Source organism: Bufo gargarizans, chromosome 1 (genome assembly GCF_014858855.1).
Source record: "Bufo gargarizans isolate SCDJY-AF-19 chromosome 1, ASM1485885v1, whole genome shotgun sequence".
In the NCBI taxonomy this organism is placed as follows: domain Eukaryota; kingdom Metazoa; phylum Chordata; class Amphibia; order Anura; family Bufonidae; genus Bufo; species Bufo gargarizans.
In genome coordinates this window covers 353,834,231-353,861,564 of record NC_058080.1, presented here as the reverse complement: position 1 = coordinate 353,861,564, position 27,334 = coordinate 353,834,231, and the positions used below count along the sequence as shown (strand labels likewise).

Below are 27,334 nucleotides of genomic sequence, written 5' to 3'. Positions count from 1 at the left end.
TACTATCATATATTGTACTTGCTACCTCTCTGTAGTCAGAATCTGATATAGTCAGGCCCTTCTTCCTTTCTGTCCTTGGTGGCTATTTTCATGTTGCTGTGCAGACATCTTCTGATACACTCTGGCAGGAAATTCTTTTCACCTGCTGTTTTGTCCACCAGTATGAGCATGCAAAGATATCTCATCTGAATTCTTTATACATGCCTCCTCCTTTGTCCACTGTCTGACAAAGTACTGGGTGAAGTACTGGTCATTACCGACAACTTTAGATATACTGGGGCAGATTTACTAATACTGTTGCACTTTGCACTGTCTAAGAATACAAATCACAACTGTAATTTTAGACAGAATTACTATTCTGGCATATGGACATTTGGACTATGTTAAATCCTACTCTGTCTGTGCACCAAAATTTTGTTGAGCTACCAAAACAAATTGTCTGTGCACTAAAATTTTGTCCAAGTTTGTTAGTTTTGCAAATAACTGAAGAGATAGAGGACAAACAAATTGCTAAAACTGCAAACATTAAAACAATGTAATCTTAGGCTACTTTAATATTAGTGTTTTTTGAGAATCCGTCATGGATCTGAAAAAACGCTTCCGTTCCAATAATACAACCGCCTGCATCCATCATGAACGGATCTGATTGCATTATGTTTTATATAGCCAAGACGGATCAGTTTTCTATTGTGTCAGAGAAAACGGATCTGTCCCCATTGTCTTATATTGTTTGTCAGGACGGATACTTCTCGCTCCGCATTCCAGGACGGACAGGCAGCGTTTTAATGTCCACCTCCAGAGCGGAATGGTGAATGAACGGAAGCGAACTGATGCATTCTAAGCAGAATGCAGTAGGGAAAAACTGATCCGTTTTGGACCACTTGTGAGAGCCCATGACGGATCTCACAAACGGAAAGCCAAAACCCTGTGTGAAAGTAGCCTTAGTCTTAAACGCAACAGATTTATCACAGTGGTTGATGCTGGTTGATAAATCTGATGCATCTTTCTACTGTTTAGTCTAAGGTTTGTACATAGCTGAGATACTGTAGTAGCAGTATTTGCCATCATCTGGGAAGGACTCCTTATCTCTGCTCTCTTACATTATAAATACTTGTGATAGCTCAGTTCTTATGTTACTGATAAGAATGTGGCTTAACTAAGTGTTTATGACCTCTCAATAGTTTAGTGATAAAGGTGATTAGATGAGCCACACAGTTAGAAAAACATTTAACCCTTTGTGACAGAATGGCTGAATATTTTTAATAAATGCCAATTAAAAAGGTGTACACAACCTTTAAATCTTTGTTTCACGAGAAGTAAGGTCTAGCTATGACTCATTCAAGTGTGTTTTGTATAGTTTCATTGTGTGCGCAGGCCTTCATCCTAAAATAAAATGTTAGCAGTGTTAAATGGAGCTTTCCAGGATTTTAAAATGAATACTATGTCTGTGGAGGTCCAGGTCCTTCAGACCTTACATGACTGGAAAGTATGCTGCGGTAACCGAGAAACAGATTCTACAGTGTACTGTAATATACTGTGCATTTCTTCAGAAGATTTATTTGTGCTTCAAACAATTGCCTTCACATTGCTACCTTCCCATTAACATCGGGTTAACCAGCAAGATGGTGTGTGTTAGCATAAATTTAAATCTCTAATGAAAATACAGATTTTAATTTAAAAAAATTCTTTACACTGAATAGAAATTCCAGTTCCTACAATATATAGAAGCCACAAATATGGTTTTGTGATACAGCAGCCTGGGCCAGATGTTAGATTATTTTATGTTAACACAATTTAACTAATTTACTGTTTTACTGGATGACTAGAAGCGGTTACAAAAGCTGTATATATAAATATATTTTTATTATCTAAGCTGAGTTCACACGGTTTTTTATCCTCTCTGCTGGATTCGAATATATATACCTAAAAACTGTATTCAAATTTATACTGCGACAAGTAAATTTTTTTCATCTTTGGACTCCATTTGACCTGCTTGTCATTAGTTTCCACCTTTGTTCCAGGACAGAATAGTGTAGTCTACAGAAAACAAATGGCAAGCAGGTCAAAAGGAGTACAAACATGAATCCTCTGGACTTCTTTTTCTTCACTGAAGCGAATGTAGTAGTGTTTTGCAGTATATTGTTTCTGATAGTCGAACATATACCCCTGTAGTACTTAGTGTCATCTCTTATAATACCCCATCTCAGTGAATATACATCGAGAGCTGTCAATCACTTTGTGTGGGAATCAGGACTAATATGTACTGTCTGACTACTTGCCTCCTTTGACTAGATTTTTGGGTAAAAATATTATAAAATATAAAAAAAAAGAGGTTTTCTTGGATTATCATATTGATGACCTATCTTGGGGATAAGATCTCATTGGGGGATCTAACTCACAGAACCCCTGCCAATCAGCTGTGTGAGAATACTGCTGCGTTTCTGTGAGCACTGTGGCCTCCTCACTTCTTTCTAAGCATAGTGATGTCCATTTGATAGCAGCTGTGCTTTCTATGGCAGCTCGACCCATTCATTTGAATGGTAATGAGTTGCACCTAGGCTGGGTACCCTAAGCGCTCACTGAGCGCCGACTCCTCTTTATACAGCTGATCAGCGGCAGTGCAGGGAGTTGGATCCCCACTGATCTCATATTGATGACCTATCATGAGGATAGGTCATCAATACTGTAACAGGCAGTGGGTGTGGAGCCATTGTGCCAACTAACCAGTTTGACTTTGGGCTAAAGCTAAGGGCGTTGTCTAGGAAGTTCCCTGGAATTCACCCTTTAACCCCTGCACAGGAATCTGTACTTCGCGGCACGGAACCAACCACCACTACCTTCTGGAATAGTCCTTGTGTAGTTAAAGGCTAACTCATTGGGGTCAGAGACACCGGTGCGAAGCATCAAGGAATGAGGCAAAAAGTGTAGTCTGAACACAGTCCAAAGTCAAGTGATAGCAATTTGCAATGAAAATCTTGGAAAAGCCATTTAAGTGAATTCATTGCCATCAGGGGTGTGAAATTCTAGACATCTGACCATCTTTCATCTTGTTCATAACCCATTGAGATCCAGCTGTGGTGCTATTACTACCTTCCCCGGTAGCCACATAGCCACAATTTAGATTCAGACGTGTACATTCTAGAGTCTTGTCTCAGACTGTACATAAATGGACGCCATATACACTTCTTCTCTTTGGTTACATATAGGTCTTCTATGATGATCAGTATTGGATCTTCTAAGATTAGTTCTGTCAGTTTTCTTACTTTCCTTCCTTGTATTTATTGCTAAAAAATAAGACCGATTATAGTGTTTCAAATAGACAAAAAGAAATATCAATGAAAAATATTAATTATAACAGACATGTCAAGAATATAAAATTGTTCCTGATTCTATTTAAATAAGGTTTATGCATTCTATACCTATATGTTATGTAAATTCCAAATATATTTTGTTTCAGTCTTTCATGAAGTAAGAAGATAGTTGGAACTTTGTACCAGGTGAATATTGGTAAAAAGCTGTCGTAATTTTTTTGTCGATGCATTTCAAGGGTGTACAGCCCTCTTCATCAGGACAATAATACAATACAATAGAGTGGTTACAAATGTGGTCATTCAAAGAGTGTTTTGGCACGCAAAAACAGGTAACTGCGGGCGGGGTAATGTGTGAGTGACAGTGACGGCACCGCTAGGATACCCGCCCCCCTGTATGTGAATGACAGCGGAGTGAGAATGAAGAGATGCTGTAGTACCACCCACCTGTCATGGGGTGGCAGCTAGAGCCCTGTGTAAATCGCAGGATGCACTGAGGTCTTAAATAATAGTTTGCGGTGTCTCTGTTTAGGAGCACGTCTCTCTGCGCTCCCAACGTGACTTACCGTCATGATTTGTATGGTCGATGGGGCGTAACAGACCCTGGTCTCATGGGTATATTGTATATGCCTGTGCTAGGTCAACCGGTGGTATAGTATAGAGGGGGGCATCTATTAGTGAGGGGACCTCCATGAGGTTCCCTAAGATAAATCACATAAGGATATTAATGAAGCAGTCGCTCTGAATAGGAACTATGGTTTTAGAGAGTGGTAGATTGGATAGTTGGCAGAACAGTTTTTCATAGGCCTGTCCATTCATATGTATAAATAATTAAAAACAAATATGTGATAAATACATAATAAAAGCAAAAATTAAACAGTAATAGTAGGGAATAAAAAGTGATGAATAAATAGTCACATTTGGATTAAAATTCACACACACACATATACAGTACAGACCAAAAGTTTGGACACACCTTCTCATTCAAAGAGTTTTCTTTATTTTCATGACTATGAAAATTGTAGATTCACACTGAAGGCATCAAAACTATGAATTAACACATGTGGAATTATACACTCACCTAAAGAATTATTAGGAACACCATACTAATACGGTGTTGGACCCCCTTTTGCCATCAGAACTGCCTTAATTCTACGTGGCATTGATTCAACAAGGTGCTGATGGCATTCTTTAGAAATGTTGGCCCATATTGATAGGATAGCATCTTGCATTTGATGGAGATTTGAGGGATGCACATCCAGGGCACGAAACTCCCGTTCCACCACATCCCAAAGATGCTCTATTGGGTGAGATCTGGGGACTGTGGGGGCCATTTTAGTACAGTGAACTCATTGTCATGTTCAAGAAACCAATTTGAAATGATTCGAGCTTTGTGACATGGTGCATTATCCTGCTGGAAGTAGCCATCAGAGGATGGGTACATGGTGGTAATGAAGAGATGGACATGGTCAGAAACAATGCTCAGGTAGCCCGTGGCATTTAAACGATGGCCAATTGGCACTAAGGGGCCTAAAGTGTGCCCAGAAAACATCCCCCACACACCATTACACCACCACCACCAGCCTGCACAGTGGTAACAAGGCATGATGGATACATGTTCTCATTCTGTTTACGCCAAATTTGGACTCTACTATTTGAATGTCTCAACATATATCGAGACTCATCAGACCAGGGAACATTTTTCCAGTCTTCAACAGTCCAATTTTGGTGAGCTCGTGCAAATTGTAGCCTCTTTTTCCTATTTGTAGTGGAGATGAGTGGTACCCGGTGGGGTCTTCTGCTGTTGTAGCCCACCTTTCTTTCCCATTCTGACATTCAGTTTGGAGTTCAGGAGATTTTCTTGACCAGGACCACAACCCTACATGCATTGAAGCAACTGCCATGTGATTGGTTGACAAGATAATCGTATTAATGAGAAATAGAACAGGTGTTCCTAATAATTCTTTAGGTGAGTGTATACATAACAAAAAAGTGTGAAACAACTGAAAATATGTCATATTCTAGGTTCTTCAAAGTAGCCACCTTTTGCTTTGATTACTGCTTTGCACACTCTTGGCATTCTCTTGATGAGCTTCAAGAGGTAGTCACCTGAAATGGTCTTGAAGGAGTTCCCAGAGATGCTTGGCCCTTTTGCCTTCACTCTGCGGTCCAGCTCACCCCAAACCATCTCGATTGGGTTCAGGTCCGGTGACTGTGGAGGCCAGGTCATCTGGCGCAGCACCCCATCACTCTCCTTCATGGTCAAATAGCCCTTACACAGCCTGGAGGTGTGTTTGGGGTCATTGTCCTGTTGAAAAATAAATGATGGTCCAACTAAACGCAAACCGGATGGAATAGCATGCCGCTGCAAGATGCTGTGGTAGCATGCTTGTTCAGTATGCCTTCAATTTTGAATAAATCCCCAACAGTGTCACCAGCAAAGCACCCCCACACCATCACACCTCCTCCTCCATGCTTCACGGTGGGAACCAGGCATGTAGAGTCCATCCGTTCACCTTTTCTGCATCGCACAAAGACACGGTGGTTGGAACCAAAGATCTCAAATTTGGACTCATCAGACCAAAGCACAGATTTCCACTGGTCTAATGTCCATTCCTTGTGTATTTTAGCCCAAACAAGTCTCTTCTGCTTGTTGCCTGTCCTTAGCAGTGCTTTCCTAGCAGATATTCTACCAGGAAGGCCTGATTCACACAGTCTCCTCTTAACAGTTGTTCTAGAGATGTGTCTGCTGCTAGAACTCTGTGTGGCATTGACCTGGTCTCTAATCTGAGCTGCTGTTAACCTGTGATTTCTGAGGCTGGTGACTCGGATGAACTTATCCTCCGCAGCAGAGGTGACTCTTGGTCTTTCTTTCCTGGGGTGGTCCGCATGTGAGCCAGTTTCTTTGTAGCGCTTGATGGTTTTTGTGACTGCACTTGGGGACACTTTCAAAGTTTTCCCAATTTTTCGGATTGACTGACCTTCATTTCTTAAAGTAATAATGGCCACTCGTTTTTCTTTACTTTGCTGCTTTTTTCTTGCCATAATACAAATTCTAACAGTCTATTCAGTAGGACTATCAGCTGTGTAGCCACCTGACTTCTCCACAACGCAACTGATGGTCCCAACCCCATTTATAAGGCAAGACATCCCACTTATTAAACCTGACACGGCACACCTGTGAAGTGAAAACCATTTCAGGTGACTACCTCCTGAAGCTCATCAAAAGAATGCCAAGAGTGTGCAAAGCAGTAATCAAAGCAAAAGGTGGCTACTTTGAACCTAGAATATGACATATTTTCAGTTGTTTCACACTTTTTTGTTATGTATATAATTCCAAATGTGTTAATTCATAGTTTTGATGCCTTCAGTGTGAATCTACAATTTTCATAGTCATGAAAATAAAGAAAACTCTTAGAATGAGAAGGTGTGTCCAAACTTTTGGTCTGTACTGTGTATGTATATATATATATATATATATATATATATATATGTAGTATATGAAATCCGGCAGCACTCACTTTAGAGATTATCAGTTGCAAGCATCTCGCCTTGTATATTCAAGGAAATATCAACGCAGCACTCTTCTTGTAAAAAACGCAGTGTCTTTATTCACACATGTGACACAAAAATAGGCAACGTTTCAATCCCCTTCCGGGATCCTTCTCAAGCCAAGTGCCAAGTGTGTGTATATATATATATATATATATATATATATATACACAATTTGAAGAAAGTGAGGAAGCAGCACACTGTATAAGCAGGGGGTGCACATCCGGCCAGTGTGGACCAGCACCTTGGTCCAATGTACTAGAAGTGAAAAATAGCCAGCAGCACTCCAAATCAATTCAAAAGTTGATGATTTATTGGACCCAAAATCAGGCGACGTTTCAACAGCTTGTTGCTGTCTTTATCAAGCACAGTGCACATGTGTTACAGACACACTTTAAATAAGGGCATCAATCGAAAATAGATTAACATCAATTGAACATAATACAGTGAATATACAGTGAACGAACAATACATGTGATCATAGAAAATACATATAACAAATTGGCCTCATTTGTCAAAAATAATACATCAGACTAAAACTACATAAATTCCACATATCGTGATTTATATGGAATATAACATAATAAGTGTCAGTGATTACCCTAATAAGGTGAATTAAAAACTCACTGTCAGGTGGGCAGCTGCATGGTTGGCGTTGAACATGCTCCATTGGCGTCCCCATGCACGATTTGCGCATGCGCGAAAATACTATACGTAATTAGCGCATGCGCGAAAATCTCGTGATTAGCGCATGCGCGAAAATACACGTAATTAGCGCATGCGCGAATATATCAAATCTCGCGATTCCTCCGTTTTCGAGCGGCTGGCTAACGCCCACAACTAAGATGGACGAAACTGGATCAAATGCATTGTGCGCATGTCAGAGCAGTAATGGGTGCCACCCAACACATATCACATGATCAAAGTGATCTCAATAGAGCTGCTAGTCCATGGAACCCGATACTATAAATGAATGGGTCCTAGGGCAATGCCGCACGGCCACCCACATGTCAAAGCACGTATGGTAGTCGGGCACAGTGCCCCAAAGATCCAAAATCTAAACTATAAAAAATGTTTTACATGGTTTGTATATGAATGTCACATATTGATTGACAATTCATAATAATGAGATATCGGCGTGAACAATGGGAAAACAAACCTACATCGCAGGGGGATCCCCACGGAACGCCACTATTCTCTCAAAAAGTAACAACATTGATACCCATAAATGAATATAAGCATTCAATTCAAGGAAAAAAAGGGAAGAACAACCATAATAATGCAGGTACCATGGTCAAATGAATCAAATTTTTCTATATGAACGGTGTACGGGGGCATCCAGAACAATGTACAACAAATTCCGCACAAATAGTAAAGCACTGAACCAGGCATATATTGGTTGAATAGAGTAAATAGATATTGGGGAGCCAACTGGAACCAGGATGAACGTCACATCATGCAGTGCCTCCGTCAAGGCAGTGAGATCAAAATGAATCTAAAAACAAAAAGAGAAAATTTTAGCAATTCTCATAAAAAATACTTGATTCAAGATAATGATTCAAATGCAGAAACACACGTGCATTTGACCTACAGAAAGGGATACGGATCCTGCAGAGTAGAGAAGGCATAAGATATGGGCAGTGCCAGGGCCAAACTACACTAATCCACCCTAAAGTCCACGTTTAACCCATTAGGTTTTAACGTCTTTAGCGTATATATCCAGTATAACTCGCGTTTTTTAAGGATAGCCTGTCTATCTCCACCACGCCTCCCCAATTCTACCTGTTCCAAAATACGAAATCTCAAATCACTCTGTGTGTGCCCTGCCTCTTTAAAATGTTTGGACACTGGTAAATCCATCTTTTCTTTCCTGATGGAGTAGCGATGTTGATTCAATCGTGTCTTTACATCCCACGTGGTCTCACCAACATACCACTTCCCACACGGGCAGGTCAGTTGGTAGACCACGTAGGATGAGTCACAGGTCAAGAATTGAGTGATTTTCATCATCCCACCAGTGGCCGGATTTAAAAATGTATCTCCTTTGATCATAAGTTTGCAATTTATGCAATGATAGCAAGGGTAGCAGCCAGTACGAGTAGAACCACACATTGTCCTCACATTGATCCTGGCACTGCCCACATCCGCCTTCACCAATCTATCACCCACGTTCCGTCCTCTCCGATAGGAGAAAAGAGGGGGTGATTTAAATTCCGCAATTTCGGGAAAACTATTCCCTATCAATCTCCAATGTCTCCGAATGACACCCGCAATTTGCGGGCTGTCAGTCGAGAAATGGGAGATGAAGGGAATGCGAGGACTTTGGGCCTCTTTCTGAACGATAGTATCAGTGAGTTGATTCCCCAATCTATCAATGGTGTTTCTGATCAGCTTTTTCGGATATCCACGTATGGCAAATTTCTGACTCATTTCTTGGAATCTAGTGTGTCTCACTTGTCTATCCTTAACTATGCGATGTACTCGCAAGAACTGGCTGTAGGGTAGAGATCGGATCATGGAACGAGGATGGTGGCTGTCATATCGTAACAGAGTGTTCTTGTCAGTAGGTTTGACAAATAAATCAGTACTCAAACCTCGTCCCATGATCCGGACCTCTGTGTCCAGGAACTGTAATTTATCCATGGACTGCACCATAGTGAATTTCACAGTGGGGTCGATTTCGTTGAGAAAAGCATGGAACGCAAGGAGGTCCAACGTGTCGCCCGTCCACACCAAGAAGATATCGTCGATATAGCGCCACCACCCCAGAACATGTCTGAAGTGGTGGCTGCCATAGATCGACGACTCCTCGAGGTGGGCCATGTAGATGTTTGCATAAGTGGGCGCCACGTTGGACCCCATCGCGGTTCCACGCAACTGAACAAAGAAATCGTCCTGAAAAAGAAAATAATTTTTCGTGAGAACAAATCTTAATAATGAAAGTAAAAATTCTTGACAAATTTCGGAATAATCAGAACTTCTAAGACACGCCTCAACAGCCTGCAGGCCGAGCTCATGGTCAATCGACGTGTATAAACTACACACGTCGAATGACACAAGAGCCGAGCCTGCAGGGACCTCAAGTTCATTTATTTTGGACAAAAAATCACCCGTGTCTCTGATGAATGATCTGGTGGAGATGGCAAAACGGCGCAACATTTTATCAAGAAAAATCGCTACATTGTAAAAAAGGGATTCCCTCCCAGATACAATTGGGCGGCCAGGCGGGGGCGAAACCCCCTTGTGTACTTTTGGCAAGGTGTATAACAGAGGTGTACAGGGCTTATCCCGATACAAGTAGCTGAACAACTTGTCATCAATAATTTCCGCCTCACGGGCTTGATTTAAAATATCCCTTAGCTCCCTTAGTAAGCCAAATTTCGGATCCTGTGCGACCCGTTTATACACCTGCGGATCGTTAAGTTGGCCATGAATCTCCCGAATGTACTCACTGGTGTCCATTACCACAACCCCACCACCTTTGTCCGCGGACTTGATGGTGAGGCTGTGGTCGGAGGCCAGAGAGCACATTGCAGTCATCTCGTCAGAGGTGATATTAGCAAATCTAAGATCATGGTATTCAGAAACCCTTTTCAATTCATTTAGGTCCCTGCGTATGGCTAGAAAAAAGGCATCAACAGCTGGATGATCAATCACAGGGTTAAAATTACTTTTGACATATAGACCTGTATTATGCAAAGACAATTCTGTTGATCTATTACCTTCACCTCTCACAGTTTGGTTTTGTGTGGCAAACAAAATCTTGAGTTTGATACTACGTAAAAATCTATGTAAGTCCAACTCAATGTTAAACCAATCAGTCTTGGACACAGGGCAAAAAGACAGGCCCTTGTTCAAGACTGATAGTTGTGCATCATCTAGAACCGTAGAGGAGATATTTACCACTGTGTCCTCTTTTTGTTCACTATTTTCTGGCGCTGAGGTCTGAGGTTTTTGTTTCTGTCCTCGCCATCTCTTTTCTCCAGAAAGAGATTTTGTCTCTACAGGATGCTCTACAGACAACAACAACGGCATTGAAAAATTTATTGCCGGCTGCAGAATTTGATGCATATATTGCGTCTTGCGCACCACATTTTGAGAAACTAAGAGCTGAACTGCAAGATAAAAAACGCCAAAAATGGTCACGCGACATGGAGGACTATACACGTGGATTCATATATATATGGCAACGAGATCCTAAGAATCCTAGAGGAGGAGATAGGAGGCAGATTCATCCCTCTGACAAAAGACATACACGATCTCAATCTCAAAATAAGAGTCAGGAACGTGTAGAGGCCAACCAGCAAGCAACTTGTCCGAAATCTTTTTTAGGACTGGGTACGGATCCTATAGAACCAGGAGGGGCGGCAAACGCCACCGGAGATGGCGAGGACAGAAACAAAAACCTCAGACCTCAGCGCCAGAAAATAGTGAACAAAAAGAGGACACAGTGGTAAATATCTCCTCTACGGTTCTAGATGATGCACAACTATCAGTCTTGAACAAGGGCCTGTCTTTTTGCCCTGTGTCCAAGACTGATTGGTTTAACATTGAGTTGGACTTACATAGATTTTTACGTAGTATCAAACTCAAGATTTTGTTTGCCACACAAAACCAAACTGTGAGAGGTGAAGGTAATAGATCAACAGAATTGTCTTTGCATAATACAGGTCTATATGTCAAAAGTAATTTTAACCCTGTGATTGATCATCCAGCTGTTGATGCCTTTTTTCTAGCCATACGCAGGGACCTAAATGAATTGAAAAGGGTTTCTGAATACCATGATCTTAGATTTGCTAATATCACCTCTGACGAGATGACTGCAATGTGCTCTCTGGCCTCCGACCACAGCCTCACCATCAAGTCCGCGGACAAAGGTGGTGGGGTTGTGGTAATGGACACCAGTGAGTACATTCGGGAGATTCATGGCCAACTTAACGATCCGCAGGTGTATAAACGGGTCGCACAGGATCCGAAATTTGGCTTACTAAGGGAGCTAAGGGATATTTTAAATCAAGCCCGTGAGGCGGAAATTATTGATGACAAGTTGTTCAGCTACTTGTATCGGGATAAGCCCTGTACACCTCTGTTATACACCTTGCCAAAAGTACACAAGGGGGTTTCGCCCCCGCCTGGCCGCCCAATTGTATCTGGGAGGGAATCCCTTTTTTACAATGTAGCGATTTTTCTTGATAAAATGTTGCGCCGTTTTGCCATCTCCACTAGATCATTCATCAGAGACACGGGTGATTTTTTGTCCAAAATAAATGAACTTGAGGTCCCTGCAGGCTCGGCTCTTGTGTCATTCGACGTGTGTAGTTTATACACGTCGATTGACCATGAGCTCGGCCTGCAGGCTGTTGAGGCGTGTCTTAGAAGTTCTGATTATTCCGAAATTTGTCAAGAATTTTTACTTTCATTATTAAGATTTGTTCTCACGAAAAATTATTTTCTTTTTCAGGACGATTTCTTTGTTCAGTTGCGTGGAACCGCGATGGGGTCCAACGTGGCGCCCACTTATGCAAACATCTACATGGCCCACCTCGAGGAGTCGTCGATCTATGGCAGCCACCACTTCAGACATGTTCTGGGGTGGTGGCGCTATATCGACGATATCTTCTTGGTGTGGACGGGCGACACGTTGGACCTCCTTGCGTTCCATGCTTTTCTCAACGAAATCGACCCCACTGTGAAATTCACTATGGTGCAGTCCATGGATAAATTACAGTTCCTGGACACAGAGGTCCGGATCATGGGACGAGGTTTGAGTACTGATTTATTTGTCAAACCTACTGACAAGAACACTCTGTTACGATATGACAGCCACCATCCTCGTTCCATGATCCGATCTCTACCCTACAGCCAGTTCTTGCGAGTACATCGCATAGTTAAGGATAGACAAGTGAGACACACTAGATTCCAAGAAATGAGTCAGAAATTTGCCATACGTGGATATCCGAAAAAGCTGATCAGAAACACCATTGATAGATTGGGGAATCAACTCACTGATACTATCGTTCAGAAAGAGGCCCAAAGTCCTCGCATTCCCTTCATCTCCCATTTCTCGACTGACAGCCCGCAAATTGCGGGTGTCATTCGGAGACATTGGAGATTGATAGGGAATAGTTTTCCCGAAATTGCGGAATTTAAATCACCCCCTCTTTTCTCCTATCGGAGAGGACGGAACGTGGGTGATAGATTGGTGAAGGCGGATGTGGGCAGTGCCAGGATCAATGTGAGGACAATGTGTGGTTCTACTCGTACTGGCTGCTACCCTTGCTATCATTGCATAAATTGCAAACTTATGATCAAAGGAGATACATTTTTAAATCCGGCCACTGGTGGGATGATGAAAATCACTCAATTCTTGACCTGTGACTCATCCTACGTGGTCTACCAACTGACCTGCCCGTGTGGGAAGTGGTATGTTGGTGAGACCACGTGGGATGTAAAGACACGATTGAATCAACATCGCTACTCCATCAGGAAAGAAAAGATGGATTTACCAGTGTCCAAACATTTTAAAGAGGCAGGGCACACACAGAGTGATTTGAGATTTCGTATTTTGGAACAGGTAGAATTGGGGAGGCGTGGTGGAGATAGACAGGCTATCCTTAAAAAACGCGAGTTATACTGGATATATACGCTAAAGACGTTAAAACCTAATGGGTTAAACGTGGACTTTAGGGTGGATTAGTGTAGTTTGGCCCTGGCACTGCCCATATCTTATGCCTTCTCTACTCTGCAGGATCCGTATCCCTTTCCGTAGGTCAAATGCACGTGTGTTTCTGCATTTGAATCATTATCTTGAATCAAGTATATATTTTTTATGAGAATTGCTAAAATTTTCTCTTTTTGTTTTTAGATTCATTTTGATCTCACTGCCTTGACGGAGGCACTGCATGATGTGACGTTCATCCTGGTTCCAGTTGGCTCCCCAATATCTATTTACTCTATTCAACCAATATATGCCTGGTTCAGTGCTTTACTATTTGTGCGGAATTTGTTGTACATTGTTCTGGATGCCCCCGTACACCGTTCATATAGAAAAATTTGATTAGTTTGACCATGGTACCTGCATTATTATGGTTGTTCTTCCCTTTTTTTCCTTGAATTGAATGCTTATATTCATTTATGGGTATCAATGTTGTTACTTTTTGAGAGAATAGTGGCGTTCCGTGGGGATCCCCCTGCGATGTAGGTTTGTTTTCCCATTGTTCACGCCGATATCTCATTATTATGAATTGTCAATCAATATGTGACATTCATATACAAACCATGTAAAACATTTTTTATAGTTTAGATTTTGGATCTTTGGGGCACTGTGCCCGACTACCATACGTGCTTTGACATGTGGGTGGCCGTGCGGCATTGCCCTAGGACCCATTCATTTATAGTATCGGGTTCCATGGACTAGCAGCTCTATTGAGATCACTTTGATCATGTGATATGTGTTGGGTGGCACCCATTACTGCTCTGACATGCGCACAATGCATTTGATCCAGTTTCGTCCATCTTAGTTGTGGGCGTTAGCCAGCCGCTCGAAAACGGAGGAATCGCGAGATTTGATATATTCGCGCATGCGCTAATCACGAGATTTTCGCGCATGCGCTAATCACGAGATTTTCGCGCATGCGCTAATTACGTATAGTATTTTCGCGCATGCGCAAATCGTGCATGGGGACGCCAATGGAGCATGTTCAACGCCAACCATGCAGCTGCCCACCTGACAGTGAGTTTTTAATTCACCTTATTAGGGTAATCACTGACACTTATTATGTTATATTCCATATAAATCACGATATGTGGAATTTATGTAGTTTTAGTCTGATGTATTATTTTTGCCAAATGAGGCCAATTTGTTATATGTATTTTCTATGATCACATGTATTGTTCGTTCACTGTATATTCACTGTATTATGTTCAATTGATGTTAATCTATTTTTGATTGATGCCCTTATTTAAAGTGTGTCTGTAACACATGTGCACTGTGCTTGATAAAGACAGCAACAAGCTGTTGAAACGTCGCCTGATTTTGGGTCCAATAAATCATCAACTTTTGAATTGATTTGGAGTGCTGCTGGCTATTTTTCACTTCTATATATATACACACATATTTCTGTAAATAGTTAGTTTATAAGGTACTACGGCGTCACTAGGTCATGTCTGGTTTTTTTGGGTTTGGGGGCAAGACTGAACATATTAGAGCATAGTTTCACTAATCTCATTGAGCCCAAGCGGTGTGAGAATGTCTAATTGATATATCCAATATACCTTTCTTTTCTGCAGAGTGCTAAATCTGTTAAAAGGGTTTTCTGATATAAAGTCAATTGGGGTTATTATGAGTGGATGTTTTTCCTTCTCGGTTGTGGATGCACAGTGTCTTTTGAATTGCCTTTGAATATTGTATCTATGTTGGTTCACACGACAGTGCAGAGCCTGGGTCGTGCGACCAACATATTGGAGGCCACACTTGCACTCAATAAGGTATATTACATAGCAGGTTTGGCATGTCATGTGATACTTAATTTCAAAAGTGGACCCATTTTTCTTTGACGTGAAGTATGTGTGGTTATGCGTGACGACTTTACAGTACAAACAACGTTTGGTTCCACATTTAAAACTGCCTTAGTGCATGTGTCTTTTCCTTCTGGGTCTTAGTATGTTGCTTCGGCTTGCTGGGAGCTAGAATATTCTTTATGGTGGGGCCCTTCTGTAGATTATCCTGGGTTGTGATGGTAGAAATTTTTCCAGGTAAGGATCGTGTTGCAAAATGTGCCAGGGAACAGGTTTTCAGAAACTTTTTGGTAGTATATAGTATCATTTAAAATATTCTGGTCCTCTTTTTCATAGTCCTCATAGTTTTGTAGGACTATTCTGCATCCTTTATCTGCTGGGTGGATTATAAGCTCTTTTTCTTTGATGGTTAGATTCTCAACGTGGCCTCCTGGCGAAGCCTCTCCAGGTGAAACGTACGTCGAGGTGCAGACTTTGGTCACACGCTCTGGGTCCAGCATATCATGGGTAATACATTGTTCCGCCTATTTTGCATTATAATGTGCTGTAAAGATTGTACTGAAATATTATGTTTGACGTTGCTGCCATCTAGTGGTCAAAGTTAGTTTCTACTTCGCCAGAACTTTACAGGAAGTGTATTGTCAGAGGCAGTAACCTTTAACCTGGAACTGTATTTCCTCCATTTCATCACTGCTCCTGGATCTTGCAGGCTGCATGCAGAGGAGCTCTTGATTTATTCCTGGACTAATGGTGGAATTGTCTGTGAGTACTCTCACTGATGAAGTGAGGCTGCTGTATTATATGTAATGTACTGATACATATGTTTTGTTTATGTTTATATTGTAGTTTTACAAAGTTATTCAGAAAAGAGAATACAAACAGATCTGATGTCTCACGTTTCTTGACTTCTGAATTATTGTTAAGCTGTCTGACTAGCGTTATACAACAGTCAATAGCGCAAAGCAGAACAGTAAAAAGACAACCCACGTGGCGGTCTGGAATAAACTGAGACGCCATTACTGCAGCATGAGTCTAAGATCAGGAACAAAGTACCAGGCTGATGTCACGCTACCGCAGACACAGCAAGGCAGGGAGAACATTCCCAGTGCCCAGCAAGACGATGCAAAGTCGCATGTGTCCAGAACTTCACGGGCTAGCAAGATGTCCTCAGCAAGTTCCTCAGCAGTTAGAGCTCGTGCCAAGGCAGAAGCTGCCCGCGTCCAGCTACAGTACGCAGAAAAAGAAGCCATGATGATGCAGGAGTTAGCAGCAAAGAAAGCTGCTGTAGCACAAGAGACAGCAGCTAGGGAAGCTGCAATAGCACAAGAAGAAGCGGTTTTAGAATCAAAATTGCTCATCCTGCAGCGACAGACTGCAGCTGCTGCTGCTGAAGCAGAGGCCGCTGCCTACATGGGAACAAGTCGGTTAGGAAGTGAAAGATCATATAAAGACTCAGAGGTTCCAGAAAAACCTCTATTCTCTGCAGATCGTACAAATGAGTACCTCCAGAACCTTACTGATGCGCATACAAAGGAACAGTCTCTTAAACCTGAAGCAAAGGAATTCAGGCCGAGATCAACATACCCCCTGAGCAGGCCCAATCAACCTCATGAGGTCAGCGACTGCCAGCAAACCAAGAAGGAAGCACCAGAAACCCCTAAGAACAAAAAACAAGTGTTCCCATCACCTCAACCTACAGATTACATGCGCGAACAACAATGTGCAGCGGATGTCACCAAATATCTCATCCGCAAAGAAATGGTTAGCTCAGGCTTTCTCCAATTTGATGACTGTCCTGAAAACTATTGGGCATGGAAATCTTCCTTTCTGAATGCCACTGAAGGTCTGAACTTATCACCAGCAGAAATGCTTAATTTAATGATAAAATGGCTTGGCACCGAGTCAGCAGAGCATGCTAAGAGGATGAGAAGAGCAAACCTGTTTAACCCTGCAGCAGGACTCAACATGACCTGGAGAAGACTAGAAGAAACGTATGGATCCCCAGAGGTAATAGAAGGAGCACTGTTGAATAAACTTGAAGTCTTTCCCAAGGTGGGCTACAGAGACAACGTGCGGCTACAAGAACTAAGTGATCTTCTACTAGAGATAGAATATGCCAAAGAGGATGGCTACTTGCAAGGACTTTCGTATCTAGATACAGCTAGAGGCACTAATCCCATAGTAGAGAAGCTACCTTCAAATCTGCAAGACAAGTGGATGTCTGTGGGAGGTAAATTCAAAGAAGATTATGGAGTCTCTTTTCCCCCTTTCTCGGTGTTTTCTAGGTTTGTCCGACAGCAAGCGAAAATCCGAAGTGATCCCAGTTTCGCCTTCACCACCAGCAGCAATCAATCACACAGACCAGAGAGACCTCACAGACCTCACGGTAGGACCTATGTATCCACACACAAAACAGCTGTACCTTCAGAAGTCACAGACTACCAAAGCACCCACAAGGTACACACCATAGAAAACCCTGAGAGACATTGTCCAATACACAAAAAACCACATCCACTAAAGAAATGCAAAGGCTTTAGAAGCAAACCCATCACAGAGCGGATGTCCTTCCTTAAACAAAACGGCATCTGTTTCAAGTGCTGCGGATCTACTTATCACATTGCCAAAGACTGCAAAATACCAGTAGAATGTACAGAATGTGGCAGTGAGAGACATATTGCAGCTTTGCACCCCGGCCCTGCTCCTGCCCCACTAGAGACTGTAGAACCCAGGAAAGATCAGGGCAGGGAGCAACAAGAGACCTCACTCTCCTCTGTAATGTCCAATTGCACCGAAGTATGTGGACAAGGCAAGAGCGCACGATCATGCTCTAAAATCTGTCTAGTGACTGTGTATCCCACTGGCAAGAGAGAAAGGGCGGTGAAAATGTATGCAGTGCTAGATGAACAGAGTAACAGATCCCTTGCAAAGTCAGATTTCTTTGATATCTTTAACCTTAAGGCAAGTGCAGTTCCATACACTCTAAGGACATGTGCAGGGACAATTGAAACCACAGGGAGAAGAGCTACTGACTTTACCATTGAATCCTTCAATAAGAAAGTGCAGTTCCCACTTCCTACCCTAATAGAGTGTGGCATGATACCTGATGACAAAACTGAGATTCCATCTCCAGAAGTAGCTCATCACCACCCCCACCTCCGCTCAATTGCTCACCTAATCCCAGCTGTTGAGCCAGATGTTTCTATCCTTCTACTTCTTGGAAGAGATATCCTTCAGGTACACAAGGTACGCCAGCAAATCAATGGACCTTATAATGCCCCTTATGCACAGAGACTGGACCTGGGGTGGGTCATTGTAGGAGAAGTTTGCCTGGGGACAGTGCACCAGCCTGACAACGTTAGCACTTTGAAGACGTCTGTGTTAACAAATGGACGCACATCCCTTCTCAGTCCCTGTCACAACAACTTCATTGTCAAGGAAAGCTTTGGCAGGTCAACACAACACTGTGACTTTTCTACACTATATGGTAAAGAAGAAGTCAACTCCAACATTGAGACAGACAATCTAGGGATAACAGTATTTCAGAAAACTAAAGATGATGATAAACAGGCCCTCTCTATAGAAGACCAGATCTTCTTGCAGATTATGGATAAAGAGGCCTACCAAGATGACAATCACAGTTGGGTGGCTCCTCTCCCCTTTCGCACACCCAGACGTGTTTTGCCTAGTAACAGGGAGCAAGCCATGAAGCGTTTGCATTCACTCAGCAAAACACTGCAGAGAAAGCCAGAAGTGAAAAGAGATTTCACTGAATTCATTAAGGGGATGCTAGACAATGATCACGCTGAAGTTGCAGGACCACTTGAGACAGACAGAGAACACTGGTATCTACCAATGTTTGGTGTTTACCATCCTCACAAACCTAACCAAATCAGAATAGTTTTTGATTCCAGCGCAGAGTATAAAGGAGTCTCTTTAAATGACGTACTGTTGAGTGGCCCTGACCTAAACAATACCTTGCTAGGTGTCCTCATGCGCTTCAGAAAAGAGCCTGTTGCTTTCACAGCAGATGTGCAACAAATGTTTTATTGCTTTCTTGTCAGAGAAGACCATAGAGACTTTCTACGTTTTCTCTGGTACAAAGACAATGACATAGACAAAGAAATTGTCGAGTACAGAATGAAAGTGCATGTATTTGGCAATAGCCCCTCTCCTGCCGTCGCTATATACTGCATGCAAAAGGCTGCCCAGAAAAATGCGGAGTGCTATGGACAAGAAGCCAAACACTTTGTATTGAGACATTTCTATGTAGATGATGGACTCGCTTCTGCTAGCACACCTGAAGATGCAATCTCCATCCTCAGTAAAGCAAAGCAAATGCTGGCAGAATCCAATCTGCGTCTTCATAAAATCGCTTCCAACAGCCAAAAAGTAATGGAAGGCTTCCCTGTAGCAGACAGAGCTAAGGACCTTAAAGATCTTTGCCTAGGTACAGACGCCCTTCCCTTGCAGAAAAGCCTAGGCCTGAGTTGGGATCTAGAAAATGATAGTTTTGTTTTCAGAGTTTCTTCAGAGGAAAAGCCTTTTACACGTAGAGGCATTCTATCCACCGTAAACAGCCTCTATGATCCCCTAGGGTTTGTATCACCTGTGACAATAAGAGGTAAGGCCTTAGTTCGTGAACTGTCATCTGGGAAAAATGAAGGGGATGCATTGCTTCCACAAGAGAGACTAAGTGAGTGGGTTCAATGGACAGAATCCTTGCAAGCGTTAGAGCACCTAAAGATAGACAGATGCTATGTGCCCATATCTCTATCATCAGCTTGCAGGAAAGAACTATGCATCTTCTCAGACGCATCCACTACAGCCATAGGTGCAGTAGCTTACTTGAAAGTAATTGATGCAGAAAATGTGTGTCGTGTTGGATTTGTCATGGGAAAGTCCAAATTAAGCCCAAAACCAGCCCACACTATTCCTCGTTTAGAGTTGTGTGCTGCTGTACTTGCAGTTGAAATGTCTGAGCTAATCACAGATCAACTAGACACTGATTTTGATGCTGTGAAATTCTTCACTGATAGCAAGACTGTCCTAGGGTACATTTGCAACACCACTAGGAGGTTCTATCTGTATGTCTCCAACAGAGTGAATAGAATCAGGCAGTCTACACATCCAGATCAGTGGTCCTATGTATCTACAGATCAAAACCCTGCAGATTATGCCACTAGGCCTACTCAAGCAGCATGCCTTCAGAACTCTATTTGGTTCTCAGGCCCAACCTTTCTGTACCAACCACACTGTGAGGATATAGACACTGCTAATACTTTTCCACTCATGGAGCCCGAAGCTGACCCTGAAATCAGATTTGAGATTACAAGCTTCAGTACCAGAGCTTCTGAAGCCACACTTCACTCACATTGCTTTGATAGATTTTCTTGCTGGAAGATATTAGTTAAGACCCTAGCCAGACTCATCCATGTCGCTAAAACCTTCCAGAGGGAAACCAGCAGCAATCAGGTCAGAAGGTGGGAAAGTTTCCATGAACAAGTCAATCTAGAAGAACTTGCTCAGGCAAAGTCTGTTATAATCTCTTCTGTTCAAAACAAACATTTCCAGAAGGAAATTGACTGCATCAAAAAACAAAAGACATTCCCGAAACAAAGCCGTCTTAGGAAGCTTAGCCCCTTTTTAGACAAAAATGGGTTGTTGAGAGTAGGTGGACGTTTGTCTCTTGCAGAACTTTCAGAGGAAGAGAAACAGCCTGTCATTATACCTTATAATCACCACATTGCAACACTGCTTGTTAGGTACTTCCATGAACAAGTAGTTCACCAAGGGCGACACATCACAGAGGGTGCAATTAGATCCGCAGGTTTCTGGATTCTTGGTGGCAAACGCTTGGTATCAGCTGTTATACACAAATGTGTCATCTGCCGCAAGCTGCGAGGAAGGTTACAAAGTCAAAAGATGGCAGAGCTACCAGAGGACAGAGTAATTGCTCAACCACCTTTCACCAATGTGGGCTTAGATGTATTTGGTCCGTGGTCTGTCTTAACCCGCCGCACTAGAGGAGGCAGCGCAGACAGTAAACGATGGGCAGTCCTTTTCACTTGTTTGTCCACCCGAGCTGTACACATAGAGCTACTTGAAACCATGTCAACATCAAGCTTTATTAATGCTTTGAGGAGATTCTTCTCAATTCGTGGCCCAGTAAAACTGCTCCGTTCTGACAGAGGAACAAACTTTGTAGGAGCCTGCAAGGAACTTAACATTTGTGCCAGCGAATCACAATTGCAAAACTTTCTCCAAGACAGAGGATGTACATGGGTCTTTAATCCTCCACACTCTTCACACATGGGTGGTGTCTGGGAGAGACTTATAGGTATTGCCAGGCGAATCTTGGACGCTATGTTGCTACAAACTAAAACTGCTCACTTGACCCATGAGACTTTAAGCACCTTTATGGCAGAGGTTACAGCTATTATGAATGCCAGGCCTATAGTTCCTGTGTCCTCAGACCCAGATACACCTATGGTCCTTACCCCAGCAATGTTGTTGACTCAAAAGGTGAACTCTTTGTCTGCTCCATCCGCAACCATAAGTACAACACAAGTTCATGCTAAACAATGGAAGCAAGTACAATGCTTGGCAGACACCTTTTGGAAAAGATGGAAGAGGGAGTATCTGTCGAATCTGCAACGCCGTAGGAAATGGACTGAGGATCGCCCAAATGTAAAAGTGGGTGATGTTGTTCTGTTGAAGGACAGCCAAGAGAGCAGGAACGAGTGGCCTGTAGGACTTATTGTCAATGCTCTACCAAGCAGGGATGGCAATGTTAGGAAGGTAGAGGTCAAGATTGCAAAGAATGGGACTTCCAAAATGTATCTTAGACCTATAACTGACGTCATAGTTTTGGTTTCAGATTAGCTAGGATTCCATTTCCTGTTTATATGTTTTTTTCTGCATAGCAGTAGTTATTTAGGTAGTGACATAATAATTATGCCAGACAGGGAGTGTTCCGCCTATTTTGCATTATAATGTGCTGTAAAGATTGTACTGAAATATTATGTTTGACGTTGCTGCCATCTAGTGGTCAAAGTTAGTTTCTACTTCGCCAGAACTTTACAGGAAGTGTATTGTCAGAGGCAGTAACCTTTAACCTGGAACTGTATTTCCTCCATTTCATCACTGCTCCTGGATCTTGCAGGCTGCATGCAGAGGAGCTCTTGATTTATTCCTGGACTAATGGTGGAATTGTCTGTGAGTACTCTCACTGATGAAGTGAGGCTGCTGTATTATATGTAATGTACTGATACATATGTTTTGTTTATGTTTATATTGTAGTTTTACAAAGTTATTCAGAAAAGAGAATACAAACAGATCTGATGTCTCACGTTTCTTGACTTCTGAATTATTGTTAAGCTGTCTGACTAGTGTTATACAACAGTCAATAGCGCGAAGCAGAACATACATGTTTTGTTGTTTTGCTCAGTTAGTTGTTACATTTCATTTTATATCTCCATTACCACCTGCACTTGGCACACTTGCCTCTGTCTGTAATGTACAGTTCAATGGCTATGTGCATACCTTATGCGGCCATCCCAGGTTTTTGGGTGGGCTACTTTGCCTTGTGCTATTTGTACATTTTTAAATTTATCTTTCTGTGCATGCAACATACATAACAGTACATGTTACTTTGAGTGAACCTACAGTTCTCACAATTTTCATGCTGATGTATACCTAGGGCTGTGACATATCTTTCCCTGCCAGTTGGGTGTTTTGAAGAGAGGTTGTATCTGACCTCCTTACATGAGGTCTCCCCCCCTCCTGTACACTTGTGCCTTATGTTTCATATATTGTTTGTTATGTGATCATGTCTCAATAAATACATATATTTTATATGTGTGTCTCCCACTTTTCTTTGGGGTTATTGGTTTTGTTTTTGGGTTGGCTCACTAGATTCTCAACGTGGCCAAGGGTTGTTGGTTTGGATTTGGATGTCATCTTTCTTATGTCCATGGATACTATAGCAAAAAATGTTGGTATGAAGTATCCCTGGCTTTGAAGGGGGAAAAAATGTAATTTAGGACAACCTTCTTGATGTGTGTATGCAGAAGGTTCGTTCAAAATGTCAGAATTATTTTTATTTTTATTTTCTTCAGTGTTTTTGAATTCGAAAGGTCTTTTTATCGTCAGGTTTCTCCTAAATTTTTGCATATCTAGGTATAGCTCAAATGGATCGACAGGGTTGTATGGGCAGAATGAAAGCCCTTTTTGTAGTAAGTTGTTTTCAGCTGTTGTTAGTGTATGGGAGGAAAGGTTTACTGTTGATGCAGAATCTTTTGGGGTTTTTTTTCTCCGAGGGGGGAGGAAGGTCTTTTTTGTCTAGACTGGCTTTCCTTTTTTGCTGGCCTCCCCTACATCCTCGTGTTCTAATTTTCTTTTTCCCGGAGTGGGTTTGTAGTATTGGGTGATGAGTGAGGAGATATTTTTTGGGGGGAGTATTTGGCTGCTAGATCCCTTGTTACAGATCATAGGGGTGGTGATTTTTGGGCATGGTCTAAAAAAGTAACCAAGGCTGTCGCTCCTGAGATAGAATTGTCAATAGTGATAGTGTGTCGATGTTTTGTGCACAGTTATATTATTAGCGATAGAGGGGTCTAGCAGACAACTGGCTCCTTGCATTGGAGGGAACGTGGTGAGCTCATAGGTGTGAGGGGGGTTCCCTGTATCCCTCCTATCTTATCCTATTATCACTGTTTAATTTTTGCTTTTATTATGTATTTATCACATATTTGTATATATATTTTTTATTTATTTATACATATGAATGGACAGGCCTATGAAAAACTGTTCTGCCAACTATCCAATCTACCACTCTTTAAAACCACAGTTCCTATTCAGAGCGACTGCTTCATTAATATCCCTATGTGATTTCTATGAGGGAACCTCATGGATGTCCCTTCACTAGTACATGTCCCCCTCTATACTATACCACCAGTCGACGTAACACAGGCATACGCAATATACCCATGAGACCAGGGTCTGTTACGCCCCATCGACCATACAAATCATGCTGGTAAGTCACAATGGGAGCACAGATAGAAGAGACGCGCTCCTAAACACGATCTTAATCTGAATTGTGCTGGAGTAAGTGCCATATTTATTGGAAAGGTGCAAAACTCTTAGGCTCCTTGCTGACGAGCGAGAATTCCGCGCGGGTGCAAAGCGTGATGCAAACGCATTGCACCTGCACAGAATCCGGACCCATACATTTGATTCACAATCCTGGGAGTGCCGTGGAATTTCTTTAAACTATAAGCTATGCTATGAGGTTTGTGGCATAATTTATGATTTTTGTATATTAGAAAGTTAGATTGAATTAATGTATAACACCTATAAGAGGGAAAAAACAGAGGGGCCTGATAACCGTATCACAAAGGGGATTCCCACAGTAACACTGCACTAAGCACTATCAAAATATATGGGAAAGCCTACACACATATCTAAGGTAATATGTATGTCAAAATATACATACTTAAAGAGGACCTTTCACCGATTATGACACTGTGAACTAAGAATACAGACATGGAGAACGGCGCCCGGAGATCTCACTGCACTTACTATTATCCCTGGGCGCCGCTCCGTTCTCCTGCTATGCCCTCCGGTATCTCCGGTCACAAAGTTATAGTAGGCGGAGTCTGCCCTTGTTCTGCTGTAGCGCTGACCAATCGCATTGCAGAACTCACAGCCTGGGAGAAAATAACCTCACAGGCTGTGAGCTCTGCGCTGCGATTGGCCAGCGCTACAGCAGAACAAGGGCAGACTCCGCCTACCATAACTTAGTGACTGAAATCTCTGCCTACTATAACTTAGTTAGCGGAGATACCGGAGGGAATACCGGGAGAACGGAGCGGCACCCAGGGATAATAGTAAGTGCAGTGAGATCCCCGGGCGCCGCTCTCCATGTCTGTATTCTTAGGATCAGTGAAAGGTCCTCTTGAGTTTACACTGTGCATATCAAATATGCTCTTTTGCTTTCACCGTGCTTTTCTGGTTTATAATTTACCTTTATTAGAGTCCAGAGTCCGACCAAATATCAATATTGTTCCAGCCATCACTGCTCCCATCGTCAAAATAATCAGAAGAACAGCCCACCATCGTGTCTATATAATAAAGTATAGGAAAATACATGTACAGTATAAATCAATTTTATGCAGATTCAGTGGCCCAGATTTACTAATCCTAAAGACAAACTAAATTGTGAATGTGAAGATAATGGGTCCGTATGTGACCCGCAAAAAATGCAGATCATATGCAGGGAAAAAATATGTATGTGTGCATGAGCCCTTATTCACACAGTCAATGTTTGGTCATTCATTTCCATAAGTGATTTTGAGCTAAAACCAGGTGCAGCTCTAAACAGAGAACAGGTACAAATCTTTCCCTTATACCTGCCTGCGTAGGATACAATTCTGGATTTGGCTCGTAATCAGTGATGGAAATCAATGACATGTGAATAAGGATTTACTTTGAGATATAATTATACACCAGAATTGTGAACAATTTTAGCACAAAATGTAACACCCGAGGACTAAGGCTAATCTCTGCCCCCTTGCCACCCAGCAAGTTGGATAAAAGGTATACAAATCCTAGTAGTACCAAACTTGTGCAAATTGGCACCACTTTTTAGATAGATAAATGCTCGCAGACACTTTAGTAAATCAAGGTAATTGTTTTCAAACTCTTTATGTACTATACAAACTTTGTACACTATGGAGGGGGGATTTATTAAGACAGGAATTTTTGAAGTCTGTGTTGCTGTAACTTGCATCAGATTTATGAAATGTTGCAAGTTGTTTGATACATTTGGCACATGTTTAAAGGCTGTGACTACTGTGCATTTAAAGGACACTGAAGTGCTGTGTTGCTTTAATGCAAAGCAGTCAACTAGGATAGCACAGCATTTCATCATGGAGCACAGATTGACTTCGCATCACAGTGACAGGCAGCGCTGCTCCGGCCTTGGCAAGTGAGCATCACTACCCTCATGGTGTTCTTTGAATGCATAGTAGTCAACTAGGATAGCCCAGCATTTCTTCATAAAGCACAGATCGACTTACCATCTCAGTGACAAGCAGGGAAGCTCCAGCCCCAGCAAGTAAGCAGTGCTACCCTCTCAGCAGGTAGAGCAGTAAGGGGACAGCACAATATTGGGGCATTATAAGTAAGCAGTGCTTCACTTGAAGCACTAGTAACAGGCAGCAGGCTTGGCAGTAAGGTGACAAATCTGTATGGGGGCATTATAAGTAAGCAGTGCTTCCTTCACAGTGCTGCAAATAGACAACAGGTGGGCATTACTGCAGAGGAGGGACAGTCCAACGCTCAGTGCAAGATTGCAGGGTCTGAGGAAAGCACAAGCTTGAAAATATATGCCACGCCCGTGTGTGGGAGGGAGACACCACACCGGACGAAGAAGGAGAGGAAACAAGGAACAAGGCTTGAAAGCTAGGGAATCTGTCCGGGAGAGCAACTTTAGGCTCAAGACAGATCTGGTAACCACCACCACCACCACCTGGACCAACAACCTGTGGTCTCTGACTCTCTGGATCTCAGAGATGGTCGTGTTGAGATGAGATACTTCCAAAGATAGACCCTGTAGCTGTTCTGCCAGTGCAGCAATCAGGTCCATGGCTGCACTCTAATAAAAATAAAAAAATGACGGTTTGGCAGTTTATAATGTCACGCCCGTGTTTGGGAGGGAGACACCACACCAGAGGAAGAAGGAGAGGAAACAAGGAACAAGGCCTGAAAGCTAGGGAAGAAAGAAGGACACCTCCTAATCAAATCCATAGTCACAGTTCTGACGGATCGGATCGCAGCAGTGTTAAAATGCTGGTTTCAGGCTCTGAAATCAGATAGTGTCCTTGTGCGGTTGCGGCATCCATGGGGTTAATAGAGGGAGGAAGCTCCCTCTCTCAACCATCGGGGCTGCCGCACTG

General features: G+C 42.4%; 1 protein-coding gene across 2 annotated transcripts in view; it reads right to left on the bottom strand.

Moving 5' to 3' along the window:
* Positions 1-756: 756 nt before the first annotated feature.
* LOC122919690 (disintegrin and metalloproteinase domain-containing protein 10-like) overlaps positions 757-27,334 on the bottom strand; it is a 293,071-nt gene continuing 266,493 nt past the window's right edge. For both annotated transcript variants that reach the window (XM_044268875.1, XM_044268879.1), the window contains 2 exons: positions 25,402-25,498; positions 757-3,284 (listed from right to left, as the gene is read on the bottom strand). In XM_044268875.1, the coding sequence (XP_044124810.1) occupies positions 3,139-3,284; positions 25,402-25,498 (243 nt within the window). In that variant the 3' untranslated portion in view covers positions 757-3,138. The remainder of the gene's footprint in view (positions 3,285-25,401; positions 25,499-27,334) is intronic.